This window comes from Erpetoichthys calabaricus, chromosome 11, assembly GCF_900747795.2.
Source record: "Erpetoichthys calabaricus chromosome 11, fErpCal1.3, whole genome shotgun sequence".
Classification (NCBI taxonomy): Eukaryota; Metazoa; Chordata; class Cladistia; order Polypteriformes; family Polypteridae; genus Erpetoichthys; species Erpetoichthys calabaricus.
The window spans coordinates 95,613,581-95,633,323 of record NC_041404.2 but is presented as its reverse complement, the minus strand read 5'-3'; the positions used below and the strand labels follow the sequence as shown (position 1 = coordinate 95,633,323).

The 19,743-nt window shown below is 37.2% G+C and overlaps 1 protein-coding gene across 3 annotated transcripts in view; it reads left to right on the top strand.

The window, feature by feature from the left end:
* The window catches only part of emc10 (ER membrane protein complex subunit 10), a 75,666-nt gene extending 56,353 nt beyond the window's left edge, over window positions 1-19,313 (top strand). The window contains exons 5-8 of one of the 3 annotated variants that reach the window (XM_028813632.2): window positions 8,600-8,781; window positions 9,074-9,167; window positions 9,449-9,572; window positions 18,498-19,313. In XM_028813632.2, the coding sequence (XP_028669465.1) occupies window positions 8,600-8,781; window positions 9,074-9,167; window positions 9,449-9,532 (360 nt within the window). In that variant the 3' untranslated portion in view covers window positions 9,533-9,572; window positions 18,498-19,313. The remainder of the gene's footprint in view (window positions 1-8,599; window positions 8,782-9,073; window positions 9,168-9,448; window positions 9,573-18,497) is intronic. The other 2 variants (XM_028813631.2, XM_028813630.2) reach the window with 2 other exon arrangements.
* Window positions 19,314-19,743: the final 430 nt, after the last annotated feature.

Sequence of the window (19,743 nt, the reverse complement as noted above, 5' to 3'; positions counted from 1 at the left end):
GCAGGATATAACTTGTTGATTGAAATCCAAAACACATCCAGGCTTTTCTCGGCAAAACTTGACTTAAGAACTGCATCGTTTTTTAAATCAATGAGCTGCTCTTCTTCTTCAGTTGTAAGATTTGTAGCTTCATTGTTTCCAAATGGATAGCTGACCCATCCATATTCATTACTTCCAACTGTTGGGAAGTAATGCTGCAATGCTGACTGCAGGTGTGTCAAAGTGTACAGAATTTCGGGGGTGATTTCTTTATTTGAAGCACATTCATTGTAAGTAGGAAAGCAGTCGAAGACTCCTTTCGAGATCTTACTTTGCCACAACGACAATTTTTCACCAAATGACTTCAGTTTTGAGGATGCAGTGATGATGTTTTCCGATGGTCCTTGAAGACTTAAATTCAGTGAATTTAATTTGTCAAATAAATCAGAGAGAAATGTCACCTTAACCCACCAGATCTCGTCATGAATAAAAAATCCAAAGTCTTTTTTTTCAGCCTCCAAGAATGAAATCAGCTCAGCCTTGAGTTGGACGACACACTTTAACACTTTTCCCCTGGAGAGCCAACGAACGTTGGTGTGATACAGGAGGCATTTGTAGTCTGAATCCATTGCTTCACAGAGCTGAGAGAAAAGTCGGGATGCAAGCGGTCGAGATTTGATGAAGTTTACAACTGTAATCACTTGATCCAGAACAGACATCAAATCTTTCGGCAAAGATTTGAAGTCAAGAGCTTCTCTGTGGATCATGCAGTGAACAACTAATACATTTGGATTTTCTTGACGCACAAGAGTGACGAATCCCTTTCTATTTCCCTGCATGGAAGGACAGCCATCGGTGCAAACGCTGACACAGTTTTTCCACTGTAGTTTGAAGAGCAAAATGTTTTCGTTCACCACATTGAAAATATCTTCGCCTTTGGTCGTAGTTTGTAAGTCTTTGCAAAATAAGAATTCGTTGACACATTTTTCATCCTTTATGAACCGAATAAAAGCTAGCAGCTGGGCTTTGCCGCTAACGTCAGTGGATTCATCAACTTGAAGAGACCACAACAGAGACACTTCATCGTCAGGCGCGTCAAAGTGTTCGCAGATTTGATCTTGTAAATCTGACGATAAGTCTTCAATTCTGCGCGAGATAGTATCATTTGACAAAGGAACTTTCTTAACTTTTTCGGCGGCATCGGGTCCAAGGATAGTTTCAACAGCTATTGCTAAAGCTGGTGCAATGACTGATTCAGCCTCTGTATGTGCTTTCTTGCGTTTTGCTAATAACTGAGCAACCTTATAACTTGCAATCAATCCCTTTTCTGGCAGCTTTAGGTAGTTCGTAAGTTTCTTAGCTTGTTTATTTTGTTGAGCCCTGATGTTTTCGAAGTATTCCTTCGGTTGCGCTTTTACAGCTGGATGTTTTGTTTCCAAGTGTCTCTTCAATTTGCTTGGAACAAGCGCCTCATTCGACAGAGCTGAATTGCAGATCAGACAGAGTGGCAATGGAGCATCTTCAGGTCCCGAAGATATGAAACCATATCCGATGTAATCTTCTTTGTACCTTCGTTTGGTTCCTTGCTTTTTTTTTAACGCTTTCGCAGTTTCATTCTTGCTAACGTATTTCTCCATGGATAACAATGAATAACACTTGATAATTTGTTATTATTAGCATACACCTAAAAAATTGAAATGAAACACATCGCTTATTATTATCGTTACCAATTCAAAAACTGCTGTGCGTCTGCTAGGGTGGCCTACATTTTAGTCATTATAATAATATATGTATAGTGGAAAATTCCATAACCTGAATAGCTAACACCCCTTTCCGTCAAAATGTAGCGTTCCGATTTAGCAGGGCAGAGAAAAGGGGAGAGTGCGGGCTACTATTACTGGTCGTTGCAAGTGGGGACGTCATCGCAACGTAGGATAAAAATTAAATTTTAATTTTTTTTTAATTTTGCACGTGTAGCGTTCTGAAAACCTGTATAAATTTCAAATATTTGTAGAAACTCCCGTGGCACATCTGCAAATCTTCCACGGCACACTAGTGTGCCGCGGCACACAGTTTGAGAAACACTGTGCTAGAGAAATACTATGTAAAATAAACAAAAATAGATCAACACCCTCTCCTTCCCCCTGAGTGAAGCTGTCTATCACATGTGTTTAGAATTGCAGGCTATAGTCTACTCAGACACAGAGTAATATATACTGTGAATGACTGCATTTCAAAAGTTGTTACGGATTATGTACATCTACCATAACACATTGCAAATTTGTCATGCGAACTGAATAGCTTTTTTGCTGTACTTGTAACATTTTTTTCAATATTTTTCAACTGTTTTATCAACTTTGATAAAAACAAGGACAAATTTATGTAGCCTATTCAGTTTGTTTATAAACTGGTTGCACTAACGCAGATTGCAGCCACTGAACTATTTTATGAAGAGATCTTTTTTTAATTTAAAGAATTCATGCAAAGGTAAAGTCGCATATTGTCTTAAGCATTTATATTTATTACCTGTGGCATAACCACTTTTGAAATCAAACAGTAGGATTACTCTTAGTAATTGTTAGTCTGTTAGTAATTATCACTCTAAGAACAATAAAATTCTTAAAAAAGAATGTCTTCTTGTTTCCAAAACAACCATTTGCGATATATTTTACTTGCTTAGATGCATGATTTTATATTAACATTAATTTCAAGTAGAATTTATCACTGAGTTTCTTTGTTATCAATGGCAAGTTATGTTGTTACTGTTGTATGGTATGTCTTAGAAAAGGATAAATCATTATACAATAATATGCAATGTTGATGCAAAAAATATTTATGAAAAGGATGGAATTTAGTTGTGTACATTTTAATTGAAAATATATCTACAGTTTTGATACTATTTTATGGTTTTATCTTGTAATTTGGCCTTGAATGACTTGAAAGGCATGATTAAATAAAATGTATGATTATTACTGTTCGCTATCCTAAATTCCATAATTTAAGAGATAATTGTTCCTGAGTCTTGAGGGAAGTCTTTACTGGTAGCATGCCATTTAAGGCTTTCACTGTTCCACTTGGTGGATTTTCAGTTTTAGCATGGCATTTATTTATTTGTTTATTTTTTTAACATTTTACTGAATTTATTAAAAGCAAGTAACATTCCATACAAGCAAGTCAAACTTCACAAAACAGAGTTCAAATCAAATCAACCCCGCACCCATAGAAAAAGAGAGAGGCCAACAGAGAGAGTAAAATTTTAAGAGTAGGAAAAAAAAAAAAATTTTAAATGCTTATTCTAAAATGTTTATCGATTAGATCCTGTCAGGTTTCAAAAAGGTTTTTCACAGATCTAAGTGAGAATTAGATTTTTTCCAATTTCAAATAGTATATAACATCAGTTACCCACTGACTTAAAAGAGGTGAGTTAGGATTCTTCCAGTTGAGTAAGATAAGTCTATGTGCCAATAGTGAAGCAGCATGCTATTTAACCTCCTAAGCATTATGTGTACCCCCAGAAAAACGAGCCACAAATGTTGATTTTTTTTCAACATGAAAACATGTTGCATGTAACAGAAACATATTAATACCAAAACATCAACATAAGTACAGGAGGAAAGGTATAGTATAGGTATAGTATAGTGTCCTCTGCTATACCGATGAAGATTTGTGTGATATGTTTTAAAATCGACACCAGTACATGCCTGATGTTGCAGGTGGAATAGCAGAAGCATGTTTCTTTGGTCACTTCTAATACATATACATACAGTGCATCTGGAAAGTATTCACAGCGTATCACTTTTTCCACATTTTGTTATGTTACAGCCTTATTCCATAATGGATTAAATTCATTTTTTTCCTCAGAATTCTACACACAACACCCCATAATGACAACGTGAAAAAAGTTTACTTGAGATTTTTGCAAATTTATTAAAAATAAAAAAATTGAGAAAGCAAATGTACATAAGTATTCACAGCCTTTGCCATGAAGCTCAAAATTGAGCTCAGGTGCATCCTGTTTCCCCTGATCATCCTTGAGATGATTCTGCAGCTTAATTGGAGTCCACCTGTGGTGAATTCAGTTGATTGGACATGATATGGAAAGGCACACACCTGTCTATTTAAGGTCCCACAGTTGACAGTTCATGTCAGAGCACAAACCAATTATGAAGTCAAAGGAATCGTCTGTAGACCTCTGAGACAGGATTGTCTCAAGGCACAAATCTGGGGAAGGTTACAGAAAAATTTCTGCTGCTTTGAAGATCCCAATGAGCACAGTGGCCTCCATCATCCGTAAGTGGAAGAAGTTCGAAACCACCAGGACTCTTCCTAGAACTGGCTGGTAATCTAAACTGAGCGATCGGGGGAGAAGGGCCTTAGTCAGGGAGGTGACTAAGAACCCGATGGTCACTCTGTCAGAGTTCCAGAGGTCCTCTGTGGAGAGAGGAGAACCTTCCAGAAGGACAACCATCTCTGCAGCAATCCACCAATCAGGCCTGTATGGTAGAGTGGCCAGACGGAAGCCACTCCTTAGTAAAAGGCACATGGCAGCCTGCCTGGAGTTTGCCAACAGGCACCTGAAGGACTCTCAGACCATGAGAAAGAAAATTCTCTGGTCTGATGAGACAAAGATTGAACTCTCTGGTGTGAATGCCAGGCGTCACGTTTGGAGGAAACCAGGCACCACTCATCACCAGGCCAATACCATCCCTACAGTGAAGCATGGTGGTGGCAGCATCATGCTGTGGGGATGTTTTTCAGCAGCAGGGACTGGGAGACTAGTCAGGATAAAGGGAAAGATGACTGCAGCAATGTACAGAGACATCCTGGATGAAAACCAGCTCCAGAGCGCTCTTGACCTCAGACTGGGGCGACGGTTCATCTTTCAGCAGGACAACGACCCTAAGCACACAGCCAAGATATCAAAGGAGTGGCTTCAGGACAACTCTGTGAATGTTCTTGAGTGGCCCAGCCAGAGCCCAGACTTGAATCCGATTGAACATCTCTGGAGAGATCTTAAAATGGCTGTGCACCGATGCTTCCCATCCAACCTGATGGATCTTGAAAGGTGCTGCAAAGAGGAATAGGCGAAACTGGCCAAGGATAGGTGTGCCAAGCTTGTGGCATCATATTTAAAAAGACTTGAGGCTGTAATTGCTGCCAAAGGTGCATCGACAAAGTATTGAGCAAAGGCTGTGAATACTTATATACATGTGATTTCTCAGTTTTTCTATTTTTAATAAATTTGCAAAAACCTCAAGTAAACTTTTTTCATGTTGTCATTATGGGATGTTGTGTGTAGAATTCTGAGGAAAAAAAATGAATTTAATCCATTTTGGAATAAGGCTGTAACATAACAAAATGTGGAAAAAGTGATGTGCTGTGAATACTTTCTGGATGCACTGTATATTATATATATACATATAGTAGAACGAGCCCCGGACACAGACAGGCAGACATGGTATTAAGCGCCACCACATGTTTATTTACAGTTCTAATATTTACAGTCAATAAGTGCACACACACACAAACCCCCAAGACTCCCCCAAAGTCCAGGCCAACACCACACTATGCCTCTTTCGCTCTTCAGGCCACCTCCTTGCCTCCTCCCAGACATCGTCCTTCTCCTCACCCGCGTGCAGCACTCGCCGCTGCGTCCGCTATTGGAGATCCCCTACTTGGTTCCGATCATTTATTTCACGGGCCTTTTCGGCGGGACCTCCCGTATGCTTTACGGGGTTGGCTCTACGTACCGTCCCCGCCGTACTGCTCCGGCCGAAGAATCCAGCGTCGCACTGTCCTGTCGTGGCTCGCAGCGATTGCACTGATGCGACTGCCTTCCTCTCCAGCTGCTGCAACTCTGCACGGAGGGCACTTAGCACATGCAATAATGACCCTGCAGACTGAAGGCACTCCTCCAGTACGCGCAGGGCCACAGGCAAGGACAGAAAGTCAGCCAACGGTGGGCTTACCTGTCCGTCAGCAACACACGTCGGCTGCTTCCTGTGGGCCTTTCCCTCCAGCCCAATCGGGTCTCTCCCCAGCACGTGATGGACATTCCTTCGTCCCGCCTCCATCCAATCATCAGGCGGAGCATCCTGCCGACTACGCCACTGTGAGAAGCAGCCCGGACACAGACAGGCGGACATCATTTTGTCACCCAACACACGTTTATTTACAATACTATGTACAGAAGTAAAGCACACAACCCAGTGCCGCCGCAGCACCAATCACCCCAAAGTCCAGGCCTTTTTCTTTGGTGCCTCTCTTCGCCGCCTCCACTCCTCTGCTCCAAGACTCTTGTCCACTTCCACCCGACTCCAGCCCTGAATGAAGGGAGGCGGCCCCTTTTATAGCCACCCAGATGTGCTCCAGGTGCTTCCTGGCAATCTTCCACTGGCAGTCCCCAGTGTGGCGGAAGTGCCGGCTGCATCCCCGGAAGCACTTCGGGTGTCCCTGCTTCTCTTCCCCCCAGTACTTCCGTGTGTGGCGGAAGTGCTGAGGTCAAGGGCTGCCAAGGCATCTGGGCGCCCCCTGGCGGTGACCACGGGCCCCTACAGGGTTGAGCTTCAAAGCTCTGTACCCGTGGCCCCCAAAGCAACCAGAGCGGTCGCCCCCTCATGGTCTGGAGGTGGCGCAAGTCCTCCTCCAGTCCTCCTGGGGGTCCCGGCTGGGTACAACCCCCAGCCACGTGCCACAATATATATATATATATATATATATATATATATATATATATATATATATATATATACATATAAAATAATTTTTTTTTTTTTTTGCTTGTGCATGAGAGGGTAAAATGTCAGTGCCTAATCTGCACGATCAACCCTGCTCATGTTGTCATTGTAGGGTACCACAACACAAGGCTTAGTAACTTAACACATTTCTCATGACATGAAGATTGACTGTTGATGCATTTTGGACAGTGCTTAGGAATTTAATGTCTGTCTTGTTGTTCCACTTGATTACAGCTATTTTACTGAAGCTTTACAAGGCCGAATTTACGTGACATATCATGGCAGTTTGATCATATCCGTACACTTTGTCATCACCATCGCTTGGTTTAACTAATGGTTCAATTTCAGTTTGTTGTAAAACTGGCTATATAGCTTTTTTGTTTACATGCTATGTTTTGGTTGAAAGCTCCACCCCACTCAGCAATATTGATGAGTTTCCTAAGAGTGGAAAAAAGCATTGAAATATTAATGACTTTTTAGCAGTGTGATGTTATTTTATCCATTAGATGGTAGCAGAATACTGTCCTGAGCTTTATTCAGGCTTAATACTATACATCAGATCATAACGCCTTAACCCAATAGAGACACTACGTTCTATAAAGTATTCTAAGAGAGAGACTCCAAGTAGGCTAAACCTTTCACTGCCCTACCTGCTGGATTTTCAAGCTAGTGCAATCACATTACTGAAAATGTCTGAAATAGTTTGATTGCCTGCAGGGTGATATAGACAGAGTAACACAAGATAAGAGTATTTATTCCTCTGCCATTATGTTTGGCTGCATCTGCGTAGTTAATGTGTTTCATTTCTTAAATTGAGATAACTCCTTGCCAGCCATATTATGTACCCAAAAGGCCAATATAACAGCCTGCCTAACTACCATCATATCCCTGCTGGTGTAAATAACGACCTGTGTACATATGGTACGCTACTCTACTGTTATGCTACTCTGCTGTCTAAATCTTGCTGTCCTTTGCCATCAAGGCATATTCCCAAAAGGTCGCTATACCTCTTAGCCATCATAACCCAGCTGAATGGAATACCATCCTTCGCTATATTAGATTATGCCTATAATATACCACGGTCTAGTTATGCTGTTATTCTACATATAAAAGTTGTTTTTTTTAGCTGCAGGTCAGTTTTGTTATGGAAATGATTTCAGAGCAACTCGAACCAATAGTTGTGAAATATGTGCAGAAAAGTACAAGCAGGAAAAGAAAGCTTTTGCCCTTCTGCTCCATGCAAGGTGTATTTACTCCCTGAGCTCACCTGAGGACATCTGCGTTACTGTGTGACAGGTGTACCGCCCTTGGCAAACCCACTCCTGTCCCTGGAGTGGGTTGCACTGTGCCTAATGTAGTGCTGGTGGCAGAAGTACAAAACCCACAGGTAAGGGGAGACGTGGGACAGATGATCACAAGGTGCATTGCTTCTAGCACTGACAACTGTTTTGAAGCATATTACGCAAAGGTGCAGTTTTGGCATTATATCTGTACAATAAATGGTAGAAAATTATGAAAATTGTGATACAGCTTATTCTATAGGATCACTCTGTAGTTCTAACATTGTTGTTTATTTTCATATAATAAATTTAACTTTTATAGATCCAGTTTTTTGTTTTTCAAAATTGTTGAAAATTACTGGGGAAGCCAGTGCATAAACGCTGGGGAGGGCAGGGTTTAAAGGGTTAATAAACTTTAGATCAAAATATTTTTTTCTTTCCATTTATAGTATGCTAGTTCAGTATGTGATCAATTGTATAAGTAGATTTTTTTTTACAGCAGTTGTCTTCATTTATATAGTATATGAAGTCCTAAAGTGTAAGTTTCAATAATATCTCTAGATTTGCTTTTTGACACAATTTGAATTTTCTTTCTTCTTGTAGTGCTCCATGATGGAATCTCATCTATCTGATGTCATAACAATAAACACTGATATTAGTGGAAACATCATTGGTGTTTCCATAGTTACATTGCCAGGATCATGCACAGGATCGGAAGTGGAGGATGTCGATTTAGAAATGTTCAATACCACATTGAGCATTATGGTTCCCTCATCTGCACCTGTGTGAGTTTCTGCCTTCATATTCATATTTTTTACTATTTAAATTGATTTTATGATTGAATCTCAGCAGACAACAGTTAGTGAATTTGAGCTTTGGTTTAAATAAATATTTCTTTCAGTCCTTACATTTATATATTTTGGGATTTGCTTGTCTAAATGTCCATGATTTTATAATGATTTGCCTGGAATGTATGTTTGTGACAAATTTCACTTATGAAGATTGTTTATGTTAATTAACTTTCGGGTTTCAATGCTGATAACTTGTGTTCTTTTAAACTGTCATGTTTTTTTACAGTCCAGAAACAGCTTTATTTATTGAACGTATGGAACAGGAACAAGCACAAAAAGCAAAAAATCCACAAGAGCAAAAATCATTTTTTGCTAAATATGTGAGTATTTATCCATCAGTGTTAGTCTGCTAAATAAGGTCAAGTAGGAGTAGCAACTAAGATGGTATGGAAAATTCACACTTAGTGCAAAGGTTAACTTTCAGTTTTCAGCTTGTATAACTGATTGCCAAATGTCTTTCTATTTATCTCCCTTGTATTTTTTGTCTGTTGTTCTAATCTCTTTGTACTTAGGTCTGGGACTGGAGTTGTCTGTGTTTTTTCCCCTATTTTATCCTTCTAATTTGTATATTCTCTTAAAATTTCTTGGTTTCTTTTTCCAGTGGCATTACATTTTGGGTGGGGCAGTATTTCTAATGGCCACGAACTCAGCAAAAGTGCCACGAAATTCTGGAGAGCGAGCTTAAAATTCAAGAGAAGTAATGATCTCTGTGTTCTGTTCACTTTGTATGTATTGTCAGATTTCTTCTTTATGGTGGTGGTTTTTTCTATTAATAGTTTGTGCATTTCCTGCAGCAGTAAGTAATCAGAGTTCCTAAAACCATGATTGTGCCCATAACAAGGTTAGTTTTTATAAAGTTTTACACATTTTATTCTTTGACAGATAAATTTCAAAGCATTGTGCAGATTTCCATCAGAATGTGAACTATGGGCTTGGGTGTTAACTACAGTTGCAGGATGTACAGACAACCTTTTCACCTTTCCTTTGCACACAATGAAATAAGAGTTTTCAAAGCAAACTGAAAATTATTGTGTAACATTTGGATGGGTTTTCTGGGTGATGTTTAGATTTTCAGTTTAAATCCAAACTTTCAAATATATTCCCACCTTCAGCATGGGCTAAGGCTGTATTGCTGCCTCGTCATACATTAAGGGTATATTAAATGCTTAGAGAAAGCCCTGTACATTTTCAAAACATCGTACTGTTCCAGTTGACAAACTAAGTATGGTTCAACAATTAGTTTTTTTGGTCAATTAATGGAAAAATTACCCAGTTGTATTCTTAATGAGTATTTATGGTCACAGGTTTTCATGTTCCTCTGCTTACTAGATTAGTGATTATATTCAGTTGTGTTACTTTGTGTTAAGCAGAAGGGGATGCTAAAGTATTAACTGGTCACTTCCACAACTATTATTGCAACAAAGAGAAAAAACTTCTCACAAACAATAAGGTTTATTAAGACAAAGGAAGTTTTGTGCAAATGAGAGAGAGTACAAAGTAAAACTGAAGGCTATTGTGCATGTCCATAATATAAAAGACAAAACATTACAGAGTTTTGAAACAGCAGCACTAAATCTTCAGTCACCTACAGTGCAAAGCTTGGAGGAAGGGACAGAAAGTAGGTGAGACCTAAAGAATGCAGATAACTTGATGGGTTATATAGCTGAATTAGAATACTGAGATGTGTAAGGACTAGACTTTGGAGAGATTTGACAATGACCAAAAGAATCTTGTACTGACTACTGCAGTTTCAAATTCAGGTAAATGCCAGAATGAAGCGATGCTTTGATAATATCAGCCACCAGAGGGCTGGGGGAAGACATAAAAGATTTAACCAATTATGTAGACATGGTGTCGAGCTGACAAGTATTAGCTCTTGAATTTGAAACAAGCATATTTATTAGGTCTGAATTTACTGGATCAAAAGCTAAAAAATACTTGGTAAAGTAGTACAGCATGGATACAGTAGATGGAGCAGGGAAAGTTACATCTGTAGAGAAACTGATTCCTTCATCTGATGAATAGACTGGATTTTGTTTTAAAAAATAATTGGATGTGCTTATAGATGCATCAAGTGGAACTATATTAGAAGGATGCAGTAGTTTGTTAATTATAGAAAAAACAGCTCTAGGGTTACCATTGGAGACAGCAACTACACCCATGTAATAAGTGATTTTAGCCTGGATAAGTGCCATTGTATAGCTGGCATCATGATCTTTACAGGCAGCAGCATGAACAGCTAGCCCTGTTTTCTTCCTTAAGCACTCCAGTTGACAATAACAGGTTTTACAGACTGAAGCTCTGCTTCAAACCAGGGCACAGGGTGATTAAAAAGAAACCATATATGTCTTTAGACAAGTCAAAAAATTTAAGGTATTTGTGAAAGAATTACTAGAATCTCAACCTAGACCCTGTACAGATGAAGTGGCTTGCTCTGTAGACTGTATGCTAAGCCATTCCATTATTAAAAAAAAAATAAATAAACTAACCACATTCAGATATCTGTATCTAATTGTATGAGAAGAATAGGGGGAGGCAAACAATTCGGCCCAGTGAATAACATGCCCATATGGCATGAAATACTGAGAGACCAACCAAATAAATGTGAATAAGAAAAACCAGAAGAACAAACAATATTATATGTGTGACTTTTAGAGTGAGTGCAAAATTGTTATATTAAATCAAAACACTAACAAAATATGGGTCTTAGAATCAACATGAATGTTTAAGTCATCTAATATGTGACCTTTTAGATCAGACAAAGAGCATGATAAATGATTAATGTAGGCAAACCACAAATTTAATTTCAGTACAAGATATAAGCCTTAGTTACATACTCAAAAATAAATGGCTATTACTCTGCTTATGTAATAAAGGAGCTGCAGATGTCTGAAGAGTAGTGAGTAAAATAATCCAAATTTGGAAAATAAAACGTATACTGTATTGTTAAAAATCATTGCGTACATCAACTTAAAAAACACTAAGCGTGTTGCTTTTGGAATTTCTGTCCAAACAACTGGATTTTACAGTACATAGCCAAAACATTTTATGATGCACAGCCCTGGAATTAGTTTTCTCTTGTGCCCCAATCTTGTGAGGTATCATTTCTGTTCGGTGCCATATTCTATAGCATTGCAAGCTTGTACTGCCTAGCAGGTTGTGTCACTTTTTGGAACGAAAGCAATATGTAATCTCTTACATATGAACAATCTCACACAACAAGTATTAAAGTTGCAGGTATATATATTTTTTTTTTATATTTTAGGAAAAAAATCACAAACACACTGTGCTAAGAGAAATGTATCCAGACTTTTCCAACACTGGACATACAATCGTCAAAGACCCCGCCTAAAGAATTTTAAGACCATTGTATTGTTCCAAAGGATTTCTTTTCAGCTGTATATATGTACAAATTATGTAATATAAAGCTGCATTTTAAAGTAAGTTAAATATACCTTTTCTGTTGTATCATATTTTTTTTCTCTTAATCTCTACCTTAGTTACTAGCCAAAATGACCGTAGTTTATTCCAAAACATTTGACCCATGCAATACAGGTGCTAGATGGCATTGTTCATGGTAAGGGGTCTCTTACCTGATATATTTGTAATTATTAACATTTTTTATTTTATTTTTGAAAAGAAAAACTTTGCAACAGCATACTGCATAATCAAACATTAATTGTAACAGATAAGACAATTTACTTCAAAATGAATCCTGAGAAAACAAAGGAAAAATAAAAATGGGGGGCAAAATTCAACCCACATCCAAGAGAAGTAGGGAAGAAAAGACACAAGCAGAAAACCTCATCTGACTTTTTACATTTAATGCAAACAATTGATCACCTTAGAGTTAATCATAGGCCCAACATGCTTAGTCTAAAATTTTGTTAATAAATTCTTGCCATTTTTTTTTTTTTTTTTTTTTTTTGGGACATATCTTCTACAGCCTATGTCACATTACACCTTTCCAGCGATTTCCAATCATAGCTTTCGTTTACATAATAGTGAGTCTGAGGCAGTTGCCTTGCGTTCCTGTGAAGCCGATTGCCTAATGTGAGATGCCCAACAACTGAGACGCTCAGTCTGCGACTTGCTTCAATCAATTTTAAAATGGGTTTGATTTTTCTCTTTAGTCTCTTTAGAGTGTTGGGCTGTGTGCAAATGAGAGCTGACAACTAGTGAATGCTTATCCGGAATTACAATGCATTGAATGCAGCAATGAGGAATAAGGAACATGTGTTTTGAATCTCTGATGTCTCATGTTTTATATACTAAAACAGAATTGAAAAAAGAAAAAACAGCAGAAACTGCACTTGAAATACCTGCAGCTTTTAACCCTATTGTACGGCGCCAAATCCATCAGACAGCACAGTGGCTATGAACCTCACAAACAGAAAAAAAAACTCCTCTGTCTAATATCTCATGTTTTATATACCACAAGAGAACAGGAAAAAAAAAGAAGTAAAGGGCCAAGATTGCTGCTGAACTCATTGCAGCTACAGTAATCCCTCCTCCATCGCGGGGGTTGCATTCCAGAACCCCCCGCGAAAGGTGAAAATCCGCGAAGTAGAAACCATATGTTCATATGGTTATTTTTATATATTTTAAGCCCTTATAAACTCTCCCACACTATTATAAACATTTCCCGCACAATTATACAGCATAAACCCTTTGTATTCTCTTAGATATTAGGTAAGATTCGTTGAAATTATGTATGTAAACACAGTTTATATACAGTAAAACCTAAATATTATTTTAAAGATATCGAGCGTCTCCGATATCACATATGTTACAGCCATTACGACAGACAGGCCACCAGCAATAAATACGTACAATGCAAGAAAAATTGTAAACAGTAAAATGTGTGTACAGTGACACTAAACTATGTACATGTAATAAGTACTGTACGTAGATAATTAATTATGGTTACTCACCAACAATGACACGACGACTTGTCCGATAACGATGAGTTTAATTTTACTGCACAACAAAGTTACAGCTCTTCTAAAGGAGCCTCTTCAGGCGACTGTGTAGCACAGCTGTTGTTCTTCTTCCAGCACTCTTCAATCCAAATCCCTAAAGCAGATTCCATCCAGACTACTGCCTTATCACGTCCACTTGCAACTCGTTTTGCGCCCTGGTTAAAGGACACTGCGGCTGTAGATCTTATATGCTTTTCCTCCTATTTAAATAAAAAGAATTGTGGACTCATTGATGCCGTAATGGTGTCCTGCAGCGGTGTAGCTGTTCCCTTCCTTCAACATATCCAAAACTTTTACTTTTTCTGCAATCATTTGCATCTTCTGTTGGTGCTTGGACACGGCCCCTGAAGCAGTAGCAGGAGCACGTTAATGCTGAATGAGTAAGATGAGACTTCCTGGTTAATGCAGCACTCCGTCGCTGAGCCAATCAGCAGCACACAGGAACTTAACTGCGTGTTTTGATTGGGTAGCTTCTCAGCCATCCGCCAATAGCATCTCTTGTATGAAATCAACTGGGCAAACCAACTGAGGAAGCATGTACCAGAAGTAAAAAGACCCATTGTCCGCAGAAACCTGCGAAGCAGCGAAAAATCCACGTTATATATTTAGATATGCTTACATATAAAATCCGCGATAGAGTGAAGCTGCGAAAGTCGAAGCGCGATATAGCGAGGGATTACTGTATTTGCTCTTTCTGCAGCGCTGGCTCCATCGGGCATTACGCTATTGGCTGTCAGATCAGCACTTGGTAGATAAATGTGACATGGGCTGTGATTTTCAGCTGTACAATTTGACATGGTTGCAGCGACAAGATTAACAAATGTATTTAACAAATCTGACATACCTCATGACAAAAAGTTGCGTGATGTGACATCTGCTTAAGACAAATTCAATTTTTTTCTAATTTGAGACAATACAGAATGTCACTTACACACGAAGTAATAAAAAGTCGATTAGGATTCATCTGTTTAAGCAAAAAAAGTCTACAGTGTGTACTAGTAGTGTGTTTGGTGTACTACTATTACCATTAATGAGTTAGTGATTGTGAAGGTTTTTGTCCATAATGATGAAAATATGGTGCATTCAAAAAACATATGCCCTAGTGATAATGGAGCTAGGTAGCAAAGCTTGAAAGTTGGATCTTTACCTGGATACATTTTAGACAATTTTAAACAAGATTTGTAGTTAATTTATGGAATGTTTAGTGCATGTAGAATTAGAGTATATTCTATGGATGGCAGAGCTCCACTCAGATGCTAATCGAAAGATCCCTATCCCACCATTTATTCCATTGGATGGTTGAAGGGTAGATTCTTTGAAATAATTTTATATATTGTTGAAATATTTTGTGGGTATTCGTCAAGACTAACCGGTATTGCCTGAGGGACAAATAATGGTGTGAAGTGAGGAAACCTGGGTAGGTTTCTTTTAACAAATTTTCTAATTTGTATATAGTAAAAAAAAGTTTGTAGCTGGAAAATTAAATTTATAGTGTAATTGTTCTTATGATGCATATAATCTGTATAATGATCTCTTAGTGTCTTAATCCCTGTCATTTTCCAAAGGTTAAACGCTGAGAAGGTTGAAAAGATAAGGGCTTCTCTACCTTAAAATACTTTAAGTAATTGGTGGGCAACTGGATTGCTGCTAAACGGACTATAATTAGTATAGATTGGAAAACAGAGCAGGGCATGCAAAGACGATTGGGAACAAGTCTTGTTTTCCATTGCAAACCAGGCCAGTGTATATTCATGAATTTCTGCCAGTTTCCAAGACGTTATTGTGTTTTATATTTGCCAACCAATAGTAAAATTGAAATGCCATGCTGCCTTCTGGTTTAGATATTTGTCGCTTCATCTTTTGGATATATGATCATTTTAGATTCCAGATGAGTGATGTTATGATTGTCTGTCTTCTTGAAGAAAGGTGTGTTGATGTACTGTATATGTTTATTCTTTGGAATTAACATAAGATTGAGGGTAGAACATCTATTAACATGTTGTTTATTTTTTTATATCATACTTCCAAAATTATGTTAAAAAGAACTTTATTTTTACTTTGATGGTTATTCCCAGATATTTAAACTGTTTTTATATTATGAGCCGGTAGCTAAGATGATATGTTGTACTACAAAAATCAAAAATTAATTTTGAATTAACTTAAGACTAATGATAGAGGTAATTGTGGGTCTGATATATAATGTACCATATCATCGGCATATAGTGATTTTTTTTCTGTTTTCAATCCTTTTCTGATAAGCCCCTTTATATCTGGTTTCTTTTGGAGAACTAAATACTCAGTCGCATGAATGACTATCATGAATATAGTGATAGTGGGCACCCTTGTCAACTACCACATTCTAATTTAAAATAATCTGAGTTATTAATATGGACTGAGGCTTTTGGACTAGTACAAAGTAGTATAATCAATGTAGATTTGTTGGGTTTGACCCTAAATAGAAAATGTATTATAGAAAATTGTCTACTATGCACTCTTTTACAGTGTATTTTGCACAGACTGACAAGTAATGTATGCTATGAATATTTGAGTTCAATTCTATACCCAAGATATTATTAGGGAGATCCCTTTCTTGGTATTTTCTAAGATTGTTTAGGAGTTTAGAAATACAATATTATCCATGTTACTTGCTAAAATATGTATTTTTGCTAATGGAATGTGGTCAGCACACAATATTCATGAAGATCATATCCATGACCTCCTACGGATACCAGAATTTGTTGGTGCTCAAGTCCGTTGTATTTGCATATAACCTACACACATCTCTAGATTACTTATAATACCTAATACAATGTAAATGCTATATATTGTTCAGGGAATAATGACTTTTGCAAATGACATGACAGTTTTCCAAAGATCTCATCGAGAGACCGCACTTTGCGCTCCCTCTTAGCCTTTGAGAGACTGCTTTGACAACTAATTTGCTTTTTATGAGCCGTTTTTTTCACAGAAGCAAAGGGTATACACAGTGTAATGCTAAGGACCTTATAGCACCTTACAGTCGGGATTACCGACAGAGTGGCTTTTGTTTAAAGAAATGCAGAGCAGCACATTTCACTGTCTGCATGTATGTCCCTGTCAATAATGACGATTTTATCACTTGAAACTTTAAATTGAATACTAAAGTGTACTGATTAACAAAAGACAGCCTTGTGTGTGTCCAAGTCATTTCTAGCCTGCATGGCTTTTTACACATGTGTGCATATACCGTATACTATAACCTTACCTAAGTTTAAAACGGGTGCCCTGGCCAGATGTCTGCAGGCTGATGGGCAGACTCAGTTTGATTGGCTTGGATGAGAGCCACTGTTTAAGAAAGTACAATTTCATTTAACTTTTTGGTTAGTGATTGTTTAGTCTTTGTTTGAGTGTCTTTATTTTCCCAAGTATACTGTATGTTATGGTTTTTGTGTTTTGTTTTAAGAGCTGCAGTACTTCAGTAAGTGTAAAGGTGGAAACTGTTTCTTGCATTGGTAATTGGTAGCATTTAGAAGCCGATGTAGGATAGGTGAGCAAGAAAAGGCATACCTTTTATAAAGGCAGTGATTACCAGAGAATGGGGTCGATTGAACCCAGAAGTAGAGTAAATGTTCTTGCAATGTGTGAGCAGAGCTAGCCAACTGAAGAGGAGTTTGGTGGCTCAGCAATTGGCTGCCATTTAGGAGCTGTAAGTACTCTCCTATGAGCCATTTTATTCATTCCCATTGCTAGGAGGCTACAACAGGGTATGTGTGAACTTTCTGGATTTTTTTTTTTTCCTTGAATATTTTTGATCCCCAGTTCGTTGAATCTGCTGATGTGGATAATTAATGTCTCTAACTATTTCAGAAGTTTGCAGTTTTAAGTTTGCAGTTTTAAGTTTACTGTAGTAGAAATTTTGTTTTCTATAGCACTACAGCTTAATGTTTATGGTTGGGGAGGGGTTAAAGCCAAAGTGGTTTAAAAATCATCTGTAATTTAATTTTAATTTGCCTTGAAAGACATTAATTCATTAAAAGACTGTACTTCTAAAGAAAAAAATCATTTTTGTTTTGCATTAAACATTTATCTTTTTTTTATCGCCTCCATACAACCATTTTAAGCATGTTTTATTTAAATAATCTATAATTATAAGAAATTAACTAATGTCTCATTGACAATTGTGTGCCAGATACAGATAAACCTGTAAAGTCTGGAATATGATTAACAGTTTGGACTCATGAGATTTAAATTTATTTTTGTGACTTAATAGAAGATGCAAGCAAGAGAATAGTTAGATGTGCAGTTTAAAAAGTGGGCCTTAAAGGTGGTTAAGTATGTGAAGATTTTTTTTTTTTTTTTAGAATAATACTTTCAGGGTGCATTCCCTTGCCCGTTTTGTTGAGGTGGAAAATTGGCTTTGTTAGAAAATACTCTAAACATAGTATTTTCACATCTCCTGTAGGATCTGTATTGCTCTGGAAACCTGTTCAAACACATTTGTACCTTGGTGTCTAGAATAGAATTAATAGCAATCTTAGACATTGTGATTCAAAATTAATATTTTGATCAAATATCCTAGTATTATTTATTTTTAATATTTATTGCTTGTCTTTTTATTCCTTTTATACTAATTGAATCCCATCTTTGCCCCCAAATCCCTTTCTTTGTCACCCCTTTTTTGTTCTTCAGTGGATGTATATCATTCCTTTAGGCCTTTTCCTTATGATGTCAGGAACTCAAGATCAGGGACAGGGTGGTGCTGGAGGAGGAGCCAATGGTGGAGGACGATGAAGAATGCTTGTTATCAATTTGTTATATATTTAGTGAAGGAACTTTATTTAAACTAAATTGTAAAACAAACTCTTGTAAATATACCTACTTTAATGACACTTTCCTAAAATCAGGACTTTTCGAATATGCTTATGCCTTTACTATATTAGACCTGCTGTTTTGCTATTCTATGGTAAATTCTGAATGACATTTATTAAGTCATGTCAGTGCCTGCATTGAAGTGGAATTATGTTCCTCTTGTAAAAACAATTCATAGTGACCTTTCATCTGTGCAAAAGAGGTAGTTACATAATAATATAAAATAATACTAATATAAAATAGCTTTTGTTGTTTTAAAGCTATAAAACATCCCATTGCATTAGCATGTGATTATTGTTACAGTTTACTTAATGTGGTCATTAAAATGTGTACCTCATTGATTTCAGTGTAACCTGCTGTAATAAGCAGTAAAGTGATTAGTTTTGTTTTAGAAAGTAGGTAACATTAACTTATTTTAAAGCAAGCAGAATATTGCCTGAAATTAAGCTGCTGTTAGAAACTTGTCATTGGTAGTAGTCACAGTTTACATAAATAAAATCAAGCTGTAAGTCAAGTGGGGATTAGCAGTAAATTTAAAAGTAAGTATACAAACTTTTTCAAGAAATATTACAGTTAAACATTTGAAATTAGTGCAATTTTTACTACTTTTGTATAAATGTAAAATGTCATGGAATTGTGTTAATGCAAAAATGTCACTGTTAACTGGAGGTGAATATGAAAAAAATATGGAAAGAATAATTTTTATTGTGAAAGAAAAAATAAATACAACATCAATGTTATCTGGGCTCGAGTTTTATTTTCTGATATTTTAATCTACCTTTTACAGTTTTGTCCTTTTTGTTAATTTAATTACATATGCTTACAGTTTTTTGTTTTTTTTATTTCATGATGCCTTGATACTTTTTTACATTGCTACATACAGTAGGACCTACCACATTGTAGATCTATAATATATATTGTCTAGACATAAAAATTACAATAAATGTACATTTCATTTCGTGCTGCGAAAGATCTTACACCCTAACCATTCACATGAAGCAGCTGTACACAGTGCCATTTGAGAGGAGCTCTGGCCGAATAAAACAACTGCGCCTTGAATTTGTGA